General features: G+C 48.7%; 1 protein-coding gene across 3 annotated transcripts; it reads right to left on the bottom strand.

The window, feature by feature from the left end:
- On the bottom strand, positions 1-14,998 carry msrb3 (methionine sulfoxide reductase B3). Of its 3 annotated transcripts, XM_062482687.1 has the most exons (7): positions 14,860-14,989; positions 10,545-10,769; positions 7,896-8,004; positions 6,865-6,942; positions 6,110-6,138; positions 1,202-1,299; positions 1-1,079 (listed from the first exon to the last, which is right to left on the bottom strand). In XM_062482687.1, exons 2-7 carry the CDS (start codon positions 10,618-10,620, stop codon positions 891-893), a joined length of 579 nt encoding a protein of 192 aa, XP_062338671.1. In that variant the 5' UTR covers positions 10,621-10,769; positions 14,860-14,989; the 3' UTR covers positions 1-890. The 3 variants fall into 3 exon arrangements, with proteins under 3 accessions (XP_062338671.1, XP_062338670.1, XP_062338669.1); XM_062482686.1 differs by lacking the exon at positions 10,545-10,769 and having other exon boundaries at positions 14,860-14,998; XM_062482685.1 differs by lacking the exons at positions 10,545-10,769; positions 14,860-14,989 and adding an exon at positions 11,712-12,098.
- Between the last annotated feature and the right edge of the window lie 157 nt (positions 14,999-15,155).

The raw sequence follows: 15,155 nt of genomic DNA, 5'->3' as shown, positions 1-15,155 counted from the left end.
TGTTTTCACGTTTTTATTCAACAAATCTCCGACATCCCTTGTCAACGCATTCGGTGAAGGAAAACCCAGAGAAAATACTCAACTCAACGCAGTGAACACCGAAAGGTACAGGGAGTGGGAAACGCACCCTTAAAAAAGCCAGGCTACGTTTTGTGTTCAGACTAAACATTTGTCATCTGTTCCGTTTTATGTGAAAGAATGCTTTGTTCTCCGCTTGATGCTTATTTTACAACTCACAGGAGCACTTGCATAGCGCTTTGCCTTAAACCCTCCACCTCTCCGGATCAAATATCACTTCAAAAATAACACATTGCTCACAGAAAGTACACGTGTATAATTCACTTCCAAGTAAAGGGCTTTCGGTACACTCGGAGGCAAAAAATAAGACAGCACATGGACGTGTATTATCAAAACCTTTCTTCTACGTTTCTAGGACAATGTGAGCTATGTGAGGCCAAGTTTTTAGACCTCAGACTAGAGTTCTATTGTGCAAACCTGGGGAATTAAGGCAGGCGGTTGTTTCTTGGTGTCTGGGCAGCTTTTGGCTATGGCAACACAATGGGTCCTTGAGTGGATGATTTGAGCCTGTGTTATTTCAGATTGTGGAGTTCTCTGACTGATATATTATGGTTGGGAAGTATTTGGTCTGTGTCTGGGGTGGAGTAGAGTCTAGGGTCCTGCTCCTGTGACTTCTTTAAAGGGGCCCCTCCCATTCTCAAGTTGAACACAGATCTGACATCATTTGATAGGTGAAAGTACAGTAGCGAATTTGTTGGTTTCAACTATTACTCTTCCTGGCAAATCACAATTTTTTTCGATTTGAAGTCCTGAGTTTCGATATGGAGTGGCCGTGTTTGGGTTCCTGGTGTCTGTCCAAGCTCCCGCCTGTCTCAAAGCTCTGGTTTCCCCCCCGTGGGAGGGCCCCCAGCGGCCCCGGCCCCCTCCCCATCAGCGGGGGGGCTGGAGGTGCTGACGGCGTCCTTCTTGGACTGGAAGGCCAGCGAGGCGGAGTTGATGCAGTAGCGTTTCCCCGTCGGCCGGGGGCCGTCGTCAAACAGGTGTCCCAGGTGCGCGCCGCACTGCGACACAAAAGGAGGGTTAACCCCAACTGGCAACCCAGGTCCAAGCCTTACACCCATTCGGCATTGGCTTTGGGGCTTCAGTGGGTGAGAGGAGTGAGAAGGGAGGAAAGACAGCTCACCTGGCTGCAGGTGGTCTCCACCCTGTGCATCCCATAAGAGAAGTCATCCGTCACGGCGACAGACTCCTCTTTGATCAGGTCGAAGAAGGAAGGCCAACCTGGAAGGTTGAGAAGACACTGGATAAAATACCGGTATTTACAATACCTCTACAGTATATACAGTACTCTAATACTGGTTAGCCCTGGTGTCAAAACAGGTAAAAAGGGGGTGGGGCTGTGTGGAGGGGAGGAGCCTGTGTTCAAAGAGGTGGACAGGGTCGACGTAGTCTGCTGTGCTGCATGTCTCCAACTTGGGATGCTCGGCCTATCCAGCTGGACGCCTGTGCTGCTCTGAGGAAATGTGTGTTCGGTCTATTTTTAGAGCGTCTGCTGTGACTGATTATATCTTTGTATTGCACGATCCGATGGCGCTCGACTTGTATGCATTTCAGTTGGAATGCTGAAAGTCTTTGTCTGTATGAGATTGGGTGGGCGTGCGCGCGCGCGTGTATGAGTGAGAAGGAGAGAGAGAGAGAAAGAGAGAGACAGAGGGAGGAGAAGAGAGAGAGGCCAGAGAGAAAGAGAGGATTCCCCCACCATTCCTTGGCTTCATCCCCAATTCCTCAGCAGCCGCCAGTCTGCGGGACAAGTTTCTCTTTATCTCAGGCTGCCAAGCCTGGCCCGAGCGTTTATTTTTATAGTTCCTTCCAGCTAGACGCTCAGTTTCACCCCCCTCAGACTTCCCTTTCATTTCTTAAGGAGACCCCAGCCTACCTCATAATTGAGGAGTGGTGTAGAACAGGCAGACTATTAAACAGAAAACACAGTTCAATGAGCTGGGAATCTGAGGATGTTTAGTAAGCTGTGTTTGTCGGGTCGAGAGGAGAGTGCCCCCTGTTGAATTTGAATATCGATGGCCTTTCATACTGAGTCTTAAAAGGTATATGAATTGACATTTATAGTTCAGTGGTAAAGCATTTGACTGCTGATCAAGAGATCACAGGTTTGAAATCCCCCTGTATATCGCTTTGGATAAAAGTGATAAATGATCATACTATTATATTATATAGACTATTATCCTTATGTATTGTGACGCACAGAAACATTACAACACAGCAAAATAGCAACATTGTTAATGTTATTTCAGATAGACTAAGAAAAAGAGAATGCATCCTGTCGAGACGGAATGGTACAGGATGTCGTTTGCAAACAGCAAAAGCAGAATATAAAATAAATACTTGGAAATGTAAAATGTAATCTACTGGATTAGCTATATTACTATCACTCGCTGTTTCGGTCTCTGTCTTGGTCTCTCTCTCTCTCTCTCTCTCTCTCTCTCTCTCTCCCTCTCTCTCCCCCCCCCTTGCTCCCCCTCTCTCTCCCCCCCTCTCTCTTTCTCCTTCTCCCCCTCTCTCTCTCTTTCTCTCTCCCTCTCTCACCCTCTCTCTCTCTCCCTCTCCCCCTCTTTCTCTCTCTCCCTCTCTCTCCCCCTCTCTCTCCCCCCCTCTCTCTCCCTCTCCCCCTCTCTCTCTCACTCTCACTCCCTCTCTCTATCTCTCTCCCTCTCCCCCCTTGCTTCCCCTCTCTCTCCCCCCCCCTCTCTCTCTCCCCCCCTCTCTCTCTCCCTCTATCTGCTTTTCCATGAGCTGTTCATGTGGAGGCTTTCTGTCCCATAAAAGCGCTGAGGCCCCGCTGTCCCTCCATGGGTGGTCCTGTGAAGGGCTCCCTAGGTAGGTCGGGGGCCTGTCTCGCTCTGTCACAGGAAAAGAGGTATCACTCTGCCCGCAGCCAACCACGGGCCGAGGCTCCCGCTCTCCTTTCCACTGCAGACGGCCTTTAAAAGGAGCCATCACGTGCAGACAGCCCCCAGCCCCCAGGCCCCCCAGCCCCCAGGCCCCCCAGCCCCCAGCCCCTCCATTATTGAGTTATTTAAGACAGAAAAAGTCCACAGTACGAAAGGCTCTCGATTCCGTCCTGTGGCACATGGATAGACAACACTAGTGCGAGGCACAAGGCGACAAATGTAACATACGTTATATTCTCGGCCGTCGAAAAGGCTTAGAGCCTTACGCTCATCTTAACCCGAGACAGAGAGGTTCAACTGAGCGCAAGACGAACCCGAAAAGACACCCCCTCCTCCGATGCTTCTCTCTGCTAGCTTCATTTGAAACCCAAGCGATACGTCCAATGATTTGTAAATCAGACGGGGGAGGAGGAGGAGGGGGAGGGGATAAACAACCACACAGACAGTTTACACCCCTTTCTTTCATCCTGAACGTTTACCCAGAGTTCAATAACCACCAGCACGTTACCGGTTCATTGCTAAATAACACCATACTAGCAACTCTAGGGGCGTCAGGTGGCTGAGCGGTGAGGGAAGCGGGCTAGTAATCTGAAGGTTGCCAGTTCGATTCCTGGCCGTGTCAAGAGAGAGAGAGAGAGAGAGAGAGAGAGAGAGAGAGAGAGAGAGAGAGAGAGAGAGAGAGAGAGAGAGAGAGAGAGAGAGAGAGAGAGAGAGAGAGAGAGAGAGAGAGAGAGAGAGAGAGAGAGAGAGAGAGAGAGAGAGAGAGAGAGAGAGAGAGAGAGAGAGAGATTGGAGATTGGAGATTTGAGGTTGAGAGGAGGCAGGACATGCGGGTGGGATTCGGACCTCAGCTGCCACAGCCGTGTAGCAGTCTGAAAATGCACAAAGGCTGCATATGAAGATGCTATCATAGCATCTTCAGATAGTGGATGAGGGCCAGATCAGGGGAGAGGGGGAAGTTATGTAGCAGGTCTGGGCTGAGGGAAGGCCCACTGTGGGGAGATCCTATCTGTGGTCAAACAGAAGCTCTGGAGGCTGGACCTCCAGTCCCCTGTGGTAGACCAAGCATAACACCGCTCCCACCCTCCCCCTTCCCTACCTCAACCTCCCCCCTCCCTCTCTTCCTTCACCTCCCCCTCCCAAACCTACCTCCACCCCTCCCGACCCCCACCTTTCCCCTCCCAAACCCACCTCACCCCTCCCAACCCACCCCCCACCAACAAAAAAAAACTCTGATTGCTCCCTCTCTGGCCCTCCATCCCAGTTTGGGAGGGGACGGTTGGCTTCAACTACAAAGCCCTGAGAATCCACTCAAACACAGGAAACTCTCTCGGGGAATAGAAGAATCCTATGACTCAGACCAGGAGAATCCCAGTGGATGGTTACCACAGTGATCTGATGGTGCTTTATCGCCAGGCCAGTGCCCCTGTGAGCACAGCATTGTTGGGGGAGATCTAACAAAACAGGAAGTTGAGTATATATGAGCCCTGGTTGTGGCGTGAGGCAGCAGGCAGCAAACTGGACTGGACTTCCCAGCCTTCATCTGCTGCCTGGACCTGACTGGAGTTGGAGGGTGAGGACAAAAGTGCTGTCTGACAACAGTCAGATCAAGGTCCAGATGTTCTGATTGGGTTTGTAAAAAAAAAAAAATTACAAAAAAAGATTTGAGCCTGCAAATACTCTTCTGTTCTTGATGACTATTTTTATCGATGGGAGATGAACACGTCTCTAAAAATACAATTACCATGAAAAAAAATGTCTCACAAAAAAATGCTTTTTTGGGCCGTGGCGTCAGGGTTGAGTCAACGTGCCTCCCCCCTCTAGTCTTCCTCATGACCTTCCTCACTGCACACACTCCCATGTCACACTGCACACACTCCCATGTCACACTGCACACACTCCCATGTCACACTGCACACACTCCCGTGTCACACTGGACACACTCCCATGTCACACTGGACACACTCCCATGTCACACTGCACACACTCCCATGTCACACTGCACACACTCCCATGTCACACTGCACACACTCCCATGTCACACTGCACACACTCCCATGTCACACTGGACACACTCCCATGTCACACTGGACACACTCCCATGTCACACTGGACACACTCCCATGTCACACTGCACACACTCCCATGTCACACTGGACACACTCCCATGTCACACTGCACACACTCCCATGTCACACTGGACACACTCCCATGTCACACTGCACACACTCCCATGTCACACTGGACACACTCCCATGTCACACTGGACACACTCCCATGTCACACTGGACACACTCCCATGTCACACTGCACACACTCCCATGTCACACTGGACACACTCCCATGTCACACTGGACACACTCCCATGTCACACTGGACAGTGAAAGACAAGTGTAGAGAGCTGAGGAGGATCACTGAGACCAGATCAGTTTTACCTTGAATACAGTATGCTCACTTTTTTATGGAATCACCCTGACCATAAAGTTTACATTCATCATATTTCTCCAGTGACATCATCGTCCAACGTTACATTAAAGTATGCCCTAATTGCCCCAAAAGACAAGTAGTGTCCAAACCCCCTGCAATTAAAAAGAAACGGAATTCCTAAGGATTAGACGTGACAGAACCCACATGTTTACTGGCAATAAATTCATCACAGAATCCCAGATAGCGTTCATTAAAACGACTTTGAGGAAATATTTTAATCTCCTTAAGTCGTCCAGTTATTTTACATTGGGGGGGGGGGTGTAATTCACTAAGATGAATGGCCCCAAAGCCCTCTCTGGACTTGTTTCTTAGAAGCTATTAGACAGATGATGGTGAGCACACTCGTGGAGGTGGAGGTCAAGCTCTGGATTCCTTGGTGTGAGAGAGAACAGATAAAGAATTTGCAAGAACTCTGCTCTCTAATTTTCAGCTCATGTTGATGTCTGACCTTGCTTGGGAGCTTCGCACTGCACCGTGTGGCGTTGTGCGGAACAGGCGGGTGTTGCCTTTATAGGAGCGTTATGGGTGTGTGTTGAACGGTCAGGCTCAAAGCGCTGTGTTGCCTTGACGTTGGACGTTCTGCGGTTCTCAATGTGTGTGAGATGATCTCACTGTGTAAAAATCTTTTTTAAACATACCTGACCCGGAGTCAAATTTCTTGTCTGACCTGCAAAAGAGAGAAAAGATATGATTTGCTGAAAAATGTCATCATTATCATGCGTTTTTTGTATTTTATTTTAGAGGTTTGTAAAAAGCAGGCTGTATCAGTGAGTGTTACAAGTCTTTAAACACCCGCTTTACAGCAAGAGCCCCCCCCCTCACCCCCACGCTTTCTCTACCAGTACACAATAAGCAGGCACTCTGTGTCCTCTGAGAGCGTAATAAGGGGGGCTTCCCCCCCTCGCTTGTGGGAACATTGTGCCTGAGATACCGACTAACTCTCGGCTGTAAATTCAGCCTCCTTTGAAGCTCTCCACCGAGCTGTGGGAAAATGGCGACCTGGTAATCGCTGCCAAGACGAGTCTGACGTGCTGTCAGGTAGCATTAACCTTAGCGGGTGTCTGTCAGGCGGGCCGCGGTCGGGCTGGGCCGCGCCGCGTGGAGACCTCTCTTGAACCAATTAGAGAGAGAGAGAGACTGGAGAGGGGGACAGTGGCTCGGACTGAACAAGCTGGGGCTACTCTGGTAGCCATGTGCATGTCTGCATACACACACATACACACGCACTCACATACACACACGTTTGCACACACACACACACTCACATACACACGCACACTCACATACAGGTAGGCAGGTGGGGTGGAGGGATACTTGGTTGCGTACGTGCACGTGATTAGTGATGACGTCGCCCCGAAGCGCAGCCGCACAAGCACGGCGGATCTGAACTTACGTGAACAGAGGTGCGCCGCACACGACGCAGGCGTAGGTGCCCTCCTCCTTGTTGTCGGTCAGCTCTCCTCTGAAGGCGCTGGGGAGAGAGAGAGGGCCGGACAGTTTACCTCTCGCCTCCGAACCACAGGTCACAACCACCTGGAGATTCACGACGCATGTGTTCGTGAGACAGCTGCTCACGGTTGCGTCACAGCGACGAGAGAAAGTATGGAACTGCATCGGTTACAGACAGGTACGCCTGGAGCTTTGCATAGGTTGTGTGTCTAAAAGTACAGTTTGGCCGCCGGGGATGAATATGGGCCGCTTTTAGCTTCTGGGCAAAACAGTCAGGGTTGAGGCCGAGGCCGAGCCTGGAGCCACAGTGCCTTGTGCTGGCCAGAGAAGGGAACACCTTGGGCTCCTCAGCTTCACTACTCCCTCTCTGAGGGCCTTGTGTCTGAGCCTGAACCACGACACAGGGATGGTTTTGCGGGGCATTTTTAACATTCCTCTCGCAAATGAGACGATAAATACTTTCCCCACGTGTGTCCCGCCGAGGAGGAGATGAAGGAGACGGAGGAGACGGAGGAGACGAAGGAGATGGAGGAGACGGAGGAAACGAAGGGATCGACAAAGTCAAGGGGGGGGGGGGGGGGGGGGAGAGGGGGTGATTGTGCGGACACTGGCTGCCTCACGGCCATGGCCAGGCCTCGAGAATAGGTCATGCTGACTTTATGAACAGTCTGACAGTGGAATGTGTGCGTCAAGAAAAAAGAATTTAGCCTCGCACATGGAGCAGACTCAGAGGCCAGCTAGCACGGTGCACTGGGGAGGAACAAGGAAGAACGTCTCAACTTCCAAATAATGTCCCATCGAGAAATCCTCCAAAAGTCACCGCTATTCAGCTACACACACATGATGTAACGGGCTGTTTACAACTTTTTATTCTATGCCAGTTGCCATGTGTGAAAAAACTTTATTTAACTTGTTTTTTCAATCTTCATCTAAGGGGACACCCATGTGTGTGTGTGTGTGTCCTGCTGCCTCTACCTCTCAGTGCCTTTCTCCTGAGTGACGTGGAACTGCACGGGCGTCAGGCGTTTCCTCAGGTCCTCCTGAGAGAACGACACTGGCCAGGTCTTCTTGGTACGGCATGTTCCTGCAGGAGAGGGAGGGAGGGAGGGAGGGAGGGGGGGAGGGGGGAGGGGTCCGTGGGGGGGAGGGGGGGGAGGGGGGGGGAGGGGGGGGAGGAGGAGGGCAATTCAGTGTTTCAGCCCCACTGCTCTGACTGGGAGCAGGAGGGGGTGGTAGGGGGGGGGAAGGGGGTAGAGAGGAGGGGCGCAATGGTTTCCCCCTCCTGTCCCACCAACACCCACCCCTGTAACGGGTAGTTTACCCCACACAGCAAAAGCCAGTCACCCACTCAGGCTCATCAGCAACAAGCACTCGGCTAGTACATGTGGATGGGCTTGACTACATCTGGTGTCTCTGTGTATGCAGGGAGGGTCGATTGTGCTACAGCCAAAGCATGTCACTGGGCAGACTACAAATCACCTTCCTATAGGATCTGTGTAATAACATACCAACCACGATTCAAGTTCCTATAGGCTTTTTGTGTAACAACATACTCTCCACGGTATTTTTAACCCCTTTCCTAACCAGGTAGCCTGCTTAAAAGGAATTCTTGTGGGATGGTATGTACAGGGATGGTTATGGCAAATACTAAATAAGTAACAGAACAAATATTTGTAAATGTCAGTGTTCGATGTTTTAAAATGTTTTCCCGCACGTGGCTTTCCACAGTTCCATAGTTTGATTGATTTTCTCTTCTAACAGACCTAATAAAGGATACACATCAATGTCATAGACAGTAAGGTCTTCATTAAAATGACTAACCTAGCTCCTTATAGACATGTAGGCCTATTAAAGGATATCTACACGCCAGGTGGAAGTATTTTTGTTCCTAATATAGAATATACAGACATAGTACGGCAGCCAATTGTGAAGGCAGCATGGGGGGGGGGGGCTGGATTGGGCCAATTCCATCTGTATGCCATTTACCTAAGGGGACACGACTGCAGGCTTAAATTACAGGGAATTGGATTGCAATTTCCTAGCATTGTACACTTTCGCCTTCACTTTCCCTCTCTGCTGTCCTCCATTGATCGCTCAGGCTTTCTTCATCAAGGAAATCACGGATGAGACAATATTTCGGTACTGACTCTGCGGCCATATTGTTTTTTTTGGTGTGTTTTTTTCACAGGACGGGACTTTCCCCAGCGCGGACCCTGCCGTTGAGGTCGTTGGCTGGGTTTAGGGTAAGACGGGGGTGGGGGCTCTCTCTTCTCATGTCGACTATGTGGAGAATTCTACCCCCCTCCCTCCCGAAAAAGATTGAAACCATGTGAATGGAGTAAATAATGGGAACTTTAAAGGGCTCACCGGTGAATGGACTCCATTGATGCCCTAGCTCCGTCCCTGGGTAGAACGTTACTTTTGACACACGAGGGTCTGGAATGGGAGGGGTAGGGGGGAGTTGACTTGTTCAAGACATGTGTGTGTGTGTGTGTGTGTGTGTTGGGGGGGGGGGGGGGTCAATGTCAATGGAATGAAGCTGGGTTACAGACCTAGCTTCATGTTCAACTGGCCTGATACACTCTCAGATTCTCTTAATTCTCTTACATTTCAGAAGAGAGCGCCGAAATAAACTTCCCCTTTGACTTTGGAGAACTCCTGAAGCAGTGTTTCGCAGAGATGCTTCTGGAATGTGCCCTGTGCCACACTCTGCAAATGATGTGGCTTTGGTGCACTCAGGGGTCACCCTCCAAATTAACACCATTTTTTTCCGACATCCTGGATTTTCAACCTCAAGTGTAAATATTGTCTCCTAATTGTAAGCAAGGTTTGTTCTTCGCTACCCCCTTTTGCTTATTTGAACTTGTCAAACGTATGGATTTCCTTCCTTGACCCTGGCTTTCTCCTCCCCCTTGCTCTAAAGCCGTTCTCCCGCCCCAATCAGCTATTCTTCAGAGACATGCCGAGTCGAGGCATTTCATCGATGACTGCGAACATAACATAAAGCGTTAAAGCACATCAAGCTCATTAAAAGAACCGACTGAGAATGGCAGGGAACGGATTCATCCAAATGAGCCTCTGAAAGGTCCGCTGTTCCTGTGCCAGAGGGCCGTAACCACTACACATGACCGTTAGCAGCAGTGAAGCAGTGACTGGGGATGTGTAGCTTTCTGGACATCTATGTCTCGGGATCCAAACTCTTCTCGTTAAGAGTGAACAGTTCGATTAAATCAGTGTTAAGGAACACACACGGTGCATGCAAGCTTGAAGAGAGGCAGGCAGTGAGCTACTGGTTAATTTCATGAGCAACTGAAAGAGCAGTCCAGGCTGGAAACACAGAGAAAGCACAGTAGAATAGGTGAGACGGCTTACCCTCCACAGAAAAACACACTTTACACCCAACACATTTCTCATCTTTCACATTTTTGTTTTCATTTTTTTTTTTTTGTCACCTCAAACCACTCAGTTGTGAGTGTGTTTTTCTGCCATAGACAACATCACACGCACAACCCCCTTCGTGAACCGACACACAGACACACACGCGGGGGCAGCAGTGTGTTAGGAAGAGGCAGAAGAGGGGCTCAGAGCAAGGGGCACAGCAGGCACACACAGCACCCAGTCCACCTGAGGGGAGGCCGCAAGGCCGCAGAGCCACAGGCTGGCTCTTGGATATCAGGTGCAGCAGGTTAAACCCAGACATGGCTGCTGATGCTGTCGCCGGTGACGATGAGGACGATGAGGACGACGGCGATGCTGGAGAGGGAGAGAGAGGGGGACAGAGGACAGAGAAGTGCGCCCTGGGACGGCCCCCGCTACAACACTTCCAGGGAGGGGCTACGCTGGCTCAGACTGAAAGGGGGGGGGGGGGGGGGGCAGGTCGAGGAAGAGAAACAACCACAACATGGATCAAACATGTTACAAGGTTAGAAGACACAGACACACACAGTACAGGTGCCACCTTTGGCCCGGGGTCTGAAACCGGTCTGTCATGCAGGGACAGTGTTGACAATGGTTATCTTACAAGAGGAGAAAATCGACGGGCCAAAAAAACGTCGAGTCACGAAGGACAGGAGACTTGACTTGTAACCTTGTTCCAGAATGTGAAGGAAAGCTATATTTTGTTTTTCAGACAATGATCAGGAGAGACACTGAAAAGGGACGAGTGAAAGGTTAACCCTGCGTTTGGATTTCGGAGACAAATATTCCAAGATGATTCCAAGAAGTGCAGTGTTTTGCGCGTGGCTGTCTTTGTACCGTGTGCACGTCGCAGCCAATCACAGCCAACCTGAGGTGAGTGAACGATACCGCGATTGAAACATCCAGACATGATCCAGCCAGCCATGGTCATGACTTGACCCAAGCTGAAAGGCTTTGGCGTAAGACCGACACTATTGGCCCCTTTTTCACAACAGTGGCTGTAGCACAGATACCTGGGTGTGATAGGAGCTACACTACCCCAACTACCCCCCTCCCACCCCTGCCCTGCCCTCCCTCGCCCCCGGATGAAACCCATCAGTCTAGGGAGGTCTGAGGGAGGGTTAGCTTAGCTTAAAAGTGATTCACTTACACATTGGCTCCCAGAATCTCCTCAACGTTATTAGGTTATGTCAGTCTGATATAAATCAATACACCCAAACATCAACAGACCTCCTTAATCTGGAGCCGCTCCTGGAACTGCGTCTCAGAGGCTACTGAAAGCATTGCTATACTAGAATGATGCCCCCCCCTCCCCCCCCCCTACCACTAGTCCTGCTGGGTGGGTCTGGCAGTGGGAGGTGGTGGTTACTCTACCTAGCAGCGTGGCGGGCAGAGTGAGGCGCGGGGCCGCAGCCATGGGGGGGCTCCTGCCCTGCCTGAGGGCCAGGCGAAGAGCCGCGCAGCCCGCACGTCTGAGCAGGACAGCCATGGCACACACTCACTCAGGCACAGAGAGAGAGAGACAGAGAGAGAGAGAGAGAGAGAGAGAGAGAGAGAGAGAGAGAGAGAGAGAGAGAGAGAGAGAGAGAGAGAGAGAGAGAGAGAGAGAGAGAGAGAGAGAGAGAGAGAGAGAGAGAGAGAGAGAGAGAGAGAGAGAGAGATAGATAGATAGATAGGGAAGGATTGGGCTAGGAGAGACAGAGAGTGGAGGAAGGGAGCATCAGTCTGTGGTGTGTGTGTGTGTGTGTGTGTGTGTGTGTGTGTGTGTGTGTGTGTGTGTGTGTGTGTGTGTGTGTGTGTGTGTGTGTGTGTGTGTGTGTGTGTGTGTGTGGATGCTAGTGCATGCTGCACGTGTGAGACAACTGGTGAGAAACGGAGCGAGTGTGTGTGAGAAAGTGTGAGTGTTTTGGTGTGGATTTGAGGTCACTGTGGATTTTGGACGGCTACAGAGCGGTCTGTGCTGACAGAAGGAAGTTGAGAGTATGGTGTGAGCCCCATCTAGAGGGGAATCTGGTGATATCGGCAAGTCGTGTTTCAGGGCTGTGAAAGAGAGAGAGAGAGGGGGGGGGGAGAAAGAAAGAAAGAAAGAAAAGGAGAAACTAAGACAGAAAGAGACAGTGAAAACAGAAAGAAAGAAAGAAAGAAAGAAAGAGAAAGAAAAGGAGGGAGGAATAGAACTGCAGAGAGGTTAGTACAAGTAGCCATGAAATATTTTGGATTAAAAAAAATATTAATGCCTGTTGTATTATTATTTTATTATTTTGCGATAGAACTCGAAATTGTAATTATGCACTATGCTGTTCTTGCTGCCCTCATTATATATAATATAATCCAAATACATTATCTAAGTGATCCATTAGTGTAGCTAACCTCACATTGCTCTCCTGAATTAGCCAATTCAACTGTATGAACGTTAAGCAGATTGCAGTTCCAAAACCAAACACAGGGTGGCACACCAAAGGGATCTAATTTCAGACTCCAACCAGCGAGGAGAAAAATCCATGTTAAGGGCCACTGGGTCAAAAAAGAAAATGTGCGAATAGTATAGTCATGTCACAATAACCAAAAAGGGTTCTGACTATTTTTTTAAATAAATGAACAAAAAAGGACTCCTCATTTTAATACTATATACAGTATGTATCTCAAAGTTGATGCTGCCCCTAGTTGGTCTGGTTGGATTAGACCAACCAGACCAGGCCAGAACAGCTTCTACTAAGTAATACTGCAACCTCCAGGCTTCCAGACCAGCCCTATCAATATATGCAGTTGATCCAGCCAGTTGGGTCACATTCTTTGCTCATTGACCTATGGGGGTAATATTAATATGTATGCTGCAGATAAGGCTCGGCCAATATTTACTCCTCTGGGTCTGAGGACACACAATTTATCAGCTCACACAGGGAACATAATACATAGCACATAATACCGCAAGAGAGGGTGAGCAATATTGGTCTTTCAGGGTAAAACACATGAATGCACTATCAACCCTGTTAGGTATATTGGGATTTGTCGTTTTTAAAGCCACACTAGTGTGTATGAGGTTGCATATAGCCTATATTTCTCACTAGAATTCAAACTACACTTATTGATGAAATGAGTGCTCTTTTTTAGCCGGCTGGGAAAAGTATGCTTTGTCTATGTAAGTGAATGTGTGATCAACAAGTTTAGCATGCTGACTGCTTCAGACCTTATATAGCCATGATCCTGACTGCTCTAAAGTGGCTCTGACTAAGAATAAACGGAAGAAAAAAAAACTATAGACAGATCCCTTATACCCAAGGAAAACCTGTAGTTTTTCTCATTCAATACATACTAGAATTCTACTATACTACCAGATACTGATGATAGGGGTTCTGGTAATAGAAATTCTAGAATGAGTTGATTGATAGCAAGCCTTTCCAAAAAGAGATCAAACTCAAATGTATATGGATGAGCTGCAGTTAAGCATGCCACAAGCTATTTAGCATGGCAAAGGACTTAAGTATTTTTGATGCAGTGTCAGCATTTGAGCTTGGCACAGCAGGCAGTGCCTATTGTGCAAAGTTGCCTTTGTCAAAGACACAATGAACAATAACTGCTCTAAGAGTGGCTAACCAGAAGCCTCTTAACGGTCACTATAGGATGAGCTGTCACTCAATGGCTGAGACTAATAACCACCATAGCCTGCCACACTTCAGTATGTGTCCATGTGTCCGTGTGTCCGTGTGTCCGTGTGTCCGTGTGTCCGTGTGTGTGTGTGTGTGTGTGTGTGTGTGTGTGTGCGTGCATGCAACTGAATGTCATGGGTGCAATATGATAATATTTTACAATCCAAGAACACTTGATTAGTAAAGTTAACAGTTGATGGTTTAGAGTGGTTAGTGGATATGGGGTTAAAAGTGAACAGCTGAAAGGAGTGGTTGCTCAAGTTACATTTTCTCTCTTGGGTTGTGGTATGTAGCTATTAATCATATTTGTATTAATGTTGCACATTTTAAAGTTATGTACACTATTGGCCCTATCGTTTTTTTCAAGGTAGCGTATAAAAAGCTTGGTCATGGTCTGATGCATTGACATGTATATAGTATTCCTGATTGTATTTATGATAATGATATTACAAAATTTGAGACAAAACAATACATATATAACGTCCGAGCTATGTAGCACAGCACTTCACTATAGGCCGTGATGATACTGGCTTTATTGTCTCTGGTGACACAGACGTGCAAGTTGCAACAGTGTATCAAATGACAGGATACCGCTTCCAGTGACAATATTCGACAGTAACCCACCTAGCGGTCTCAAAGACAGTCAGTAACAGTAGCACATTGAATTGGCTATAAGGAACGCATGTCATTGAATACCATTGACTGAAACCATTTATCGCACATGACAATGACATGTTTGTTTGCCATTGATGGTGGTTGTTGAACACCCTCGGACTGCTACGGAAAGCCCTGGCAACATCACCGTTCACCATTTTCTATCCTAAACAGATATCCTTATAGCTAAAAATTGTATAAATTGCGCTCTATTGGCCTACCTGTAAAAAGCAGCAGTGGTATGGTAACGTAGATAAAGAAATGACAAACGGACAGGCAGTCAGTCCCGTGTCGGCGCATTTACTGACAACACAAGCGAGCTCAGCAATGAACTGTGTGTGTACTTCTTAGGTAATGACGAGTGCATTATGGGAGATTCCGCTGCCCAAACAATCTCCAAATATGAGCAAGATGCGAGTCGGGTTTCTGTCTCATTCTGTCGGACCATGCCGCCAACTAATCTTTAAAACTGGCCACTATTTACACGTGCATATGCATTTTATAATGTTGCAAATGT

The sequence above is a fragment of the Osmerus eperlanus genome, chromosome 17, assembly GCF_963692335.1.
Source record: "Osmerus eperlanus chromosome 17, fOsmEpe2.1, whole genome shotgun sequence".
NCBI lineage: Eukaryota > Metazoa > Chordata > Actinopteri > Osmeriformes > Osmeridae > Osmerus > Osmerus eperlanus.
This window is presented reverse-complemented; position numbering and strand designations above follow the sequence as displayed.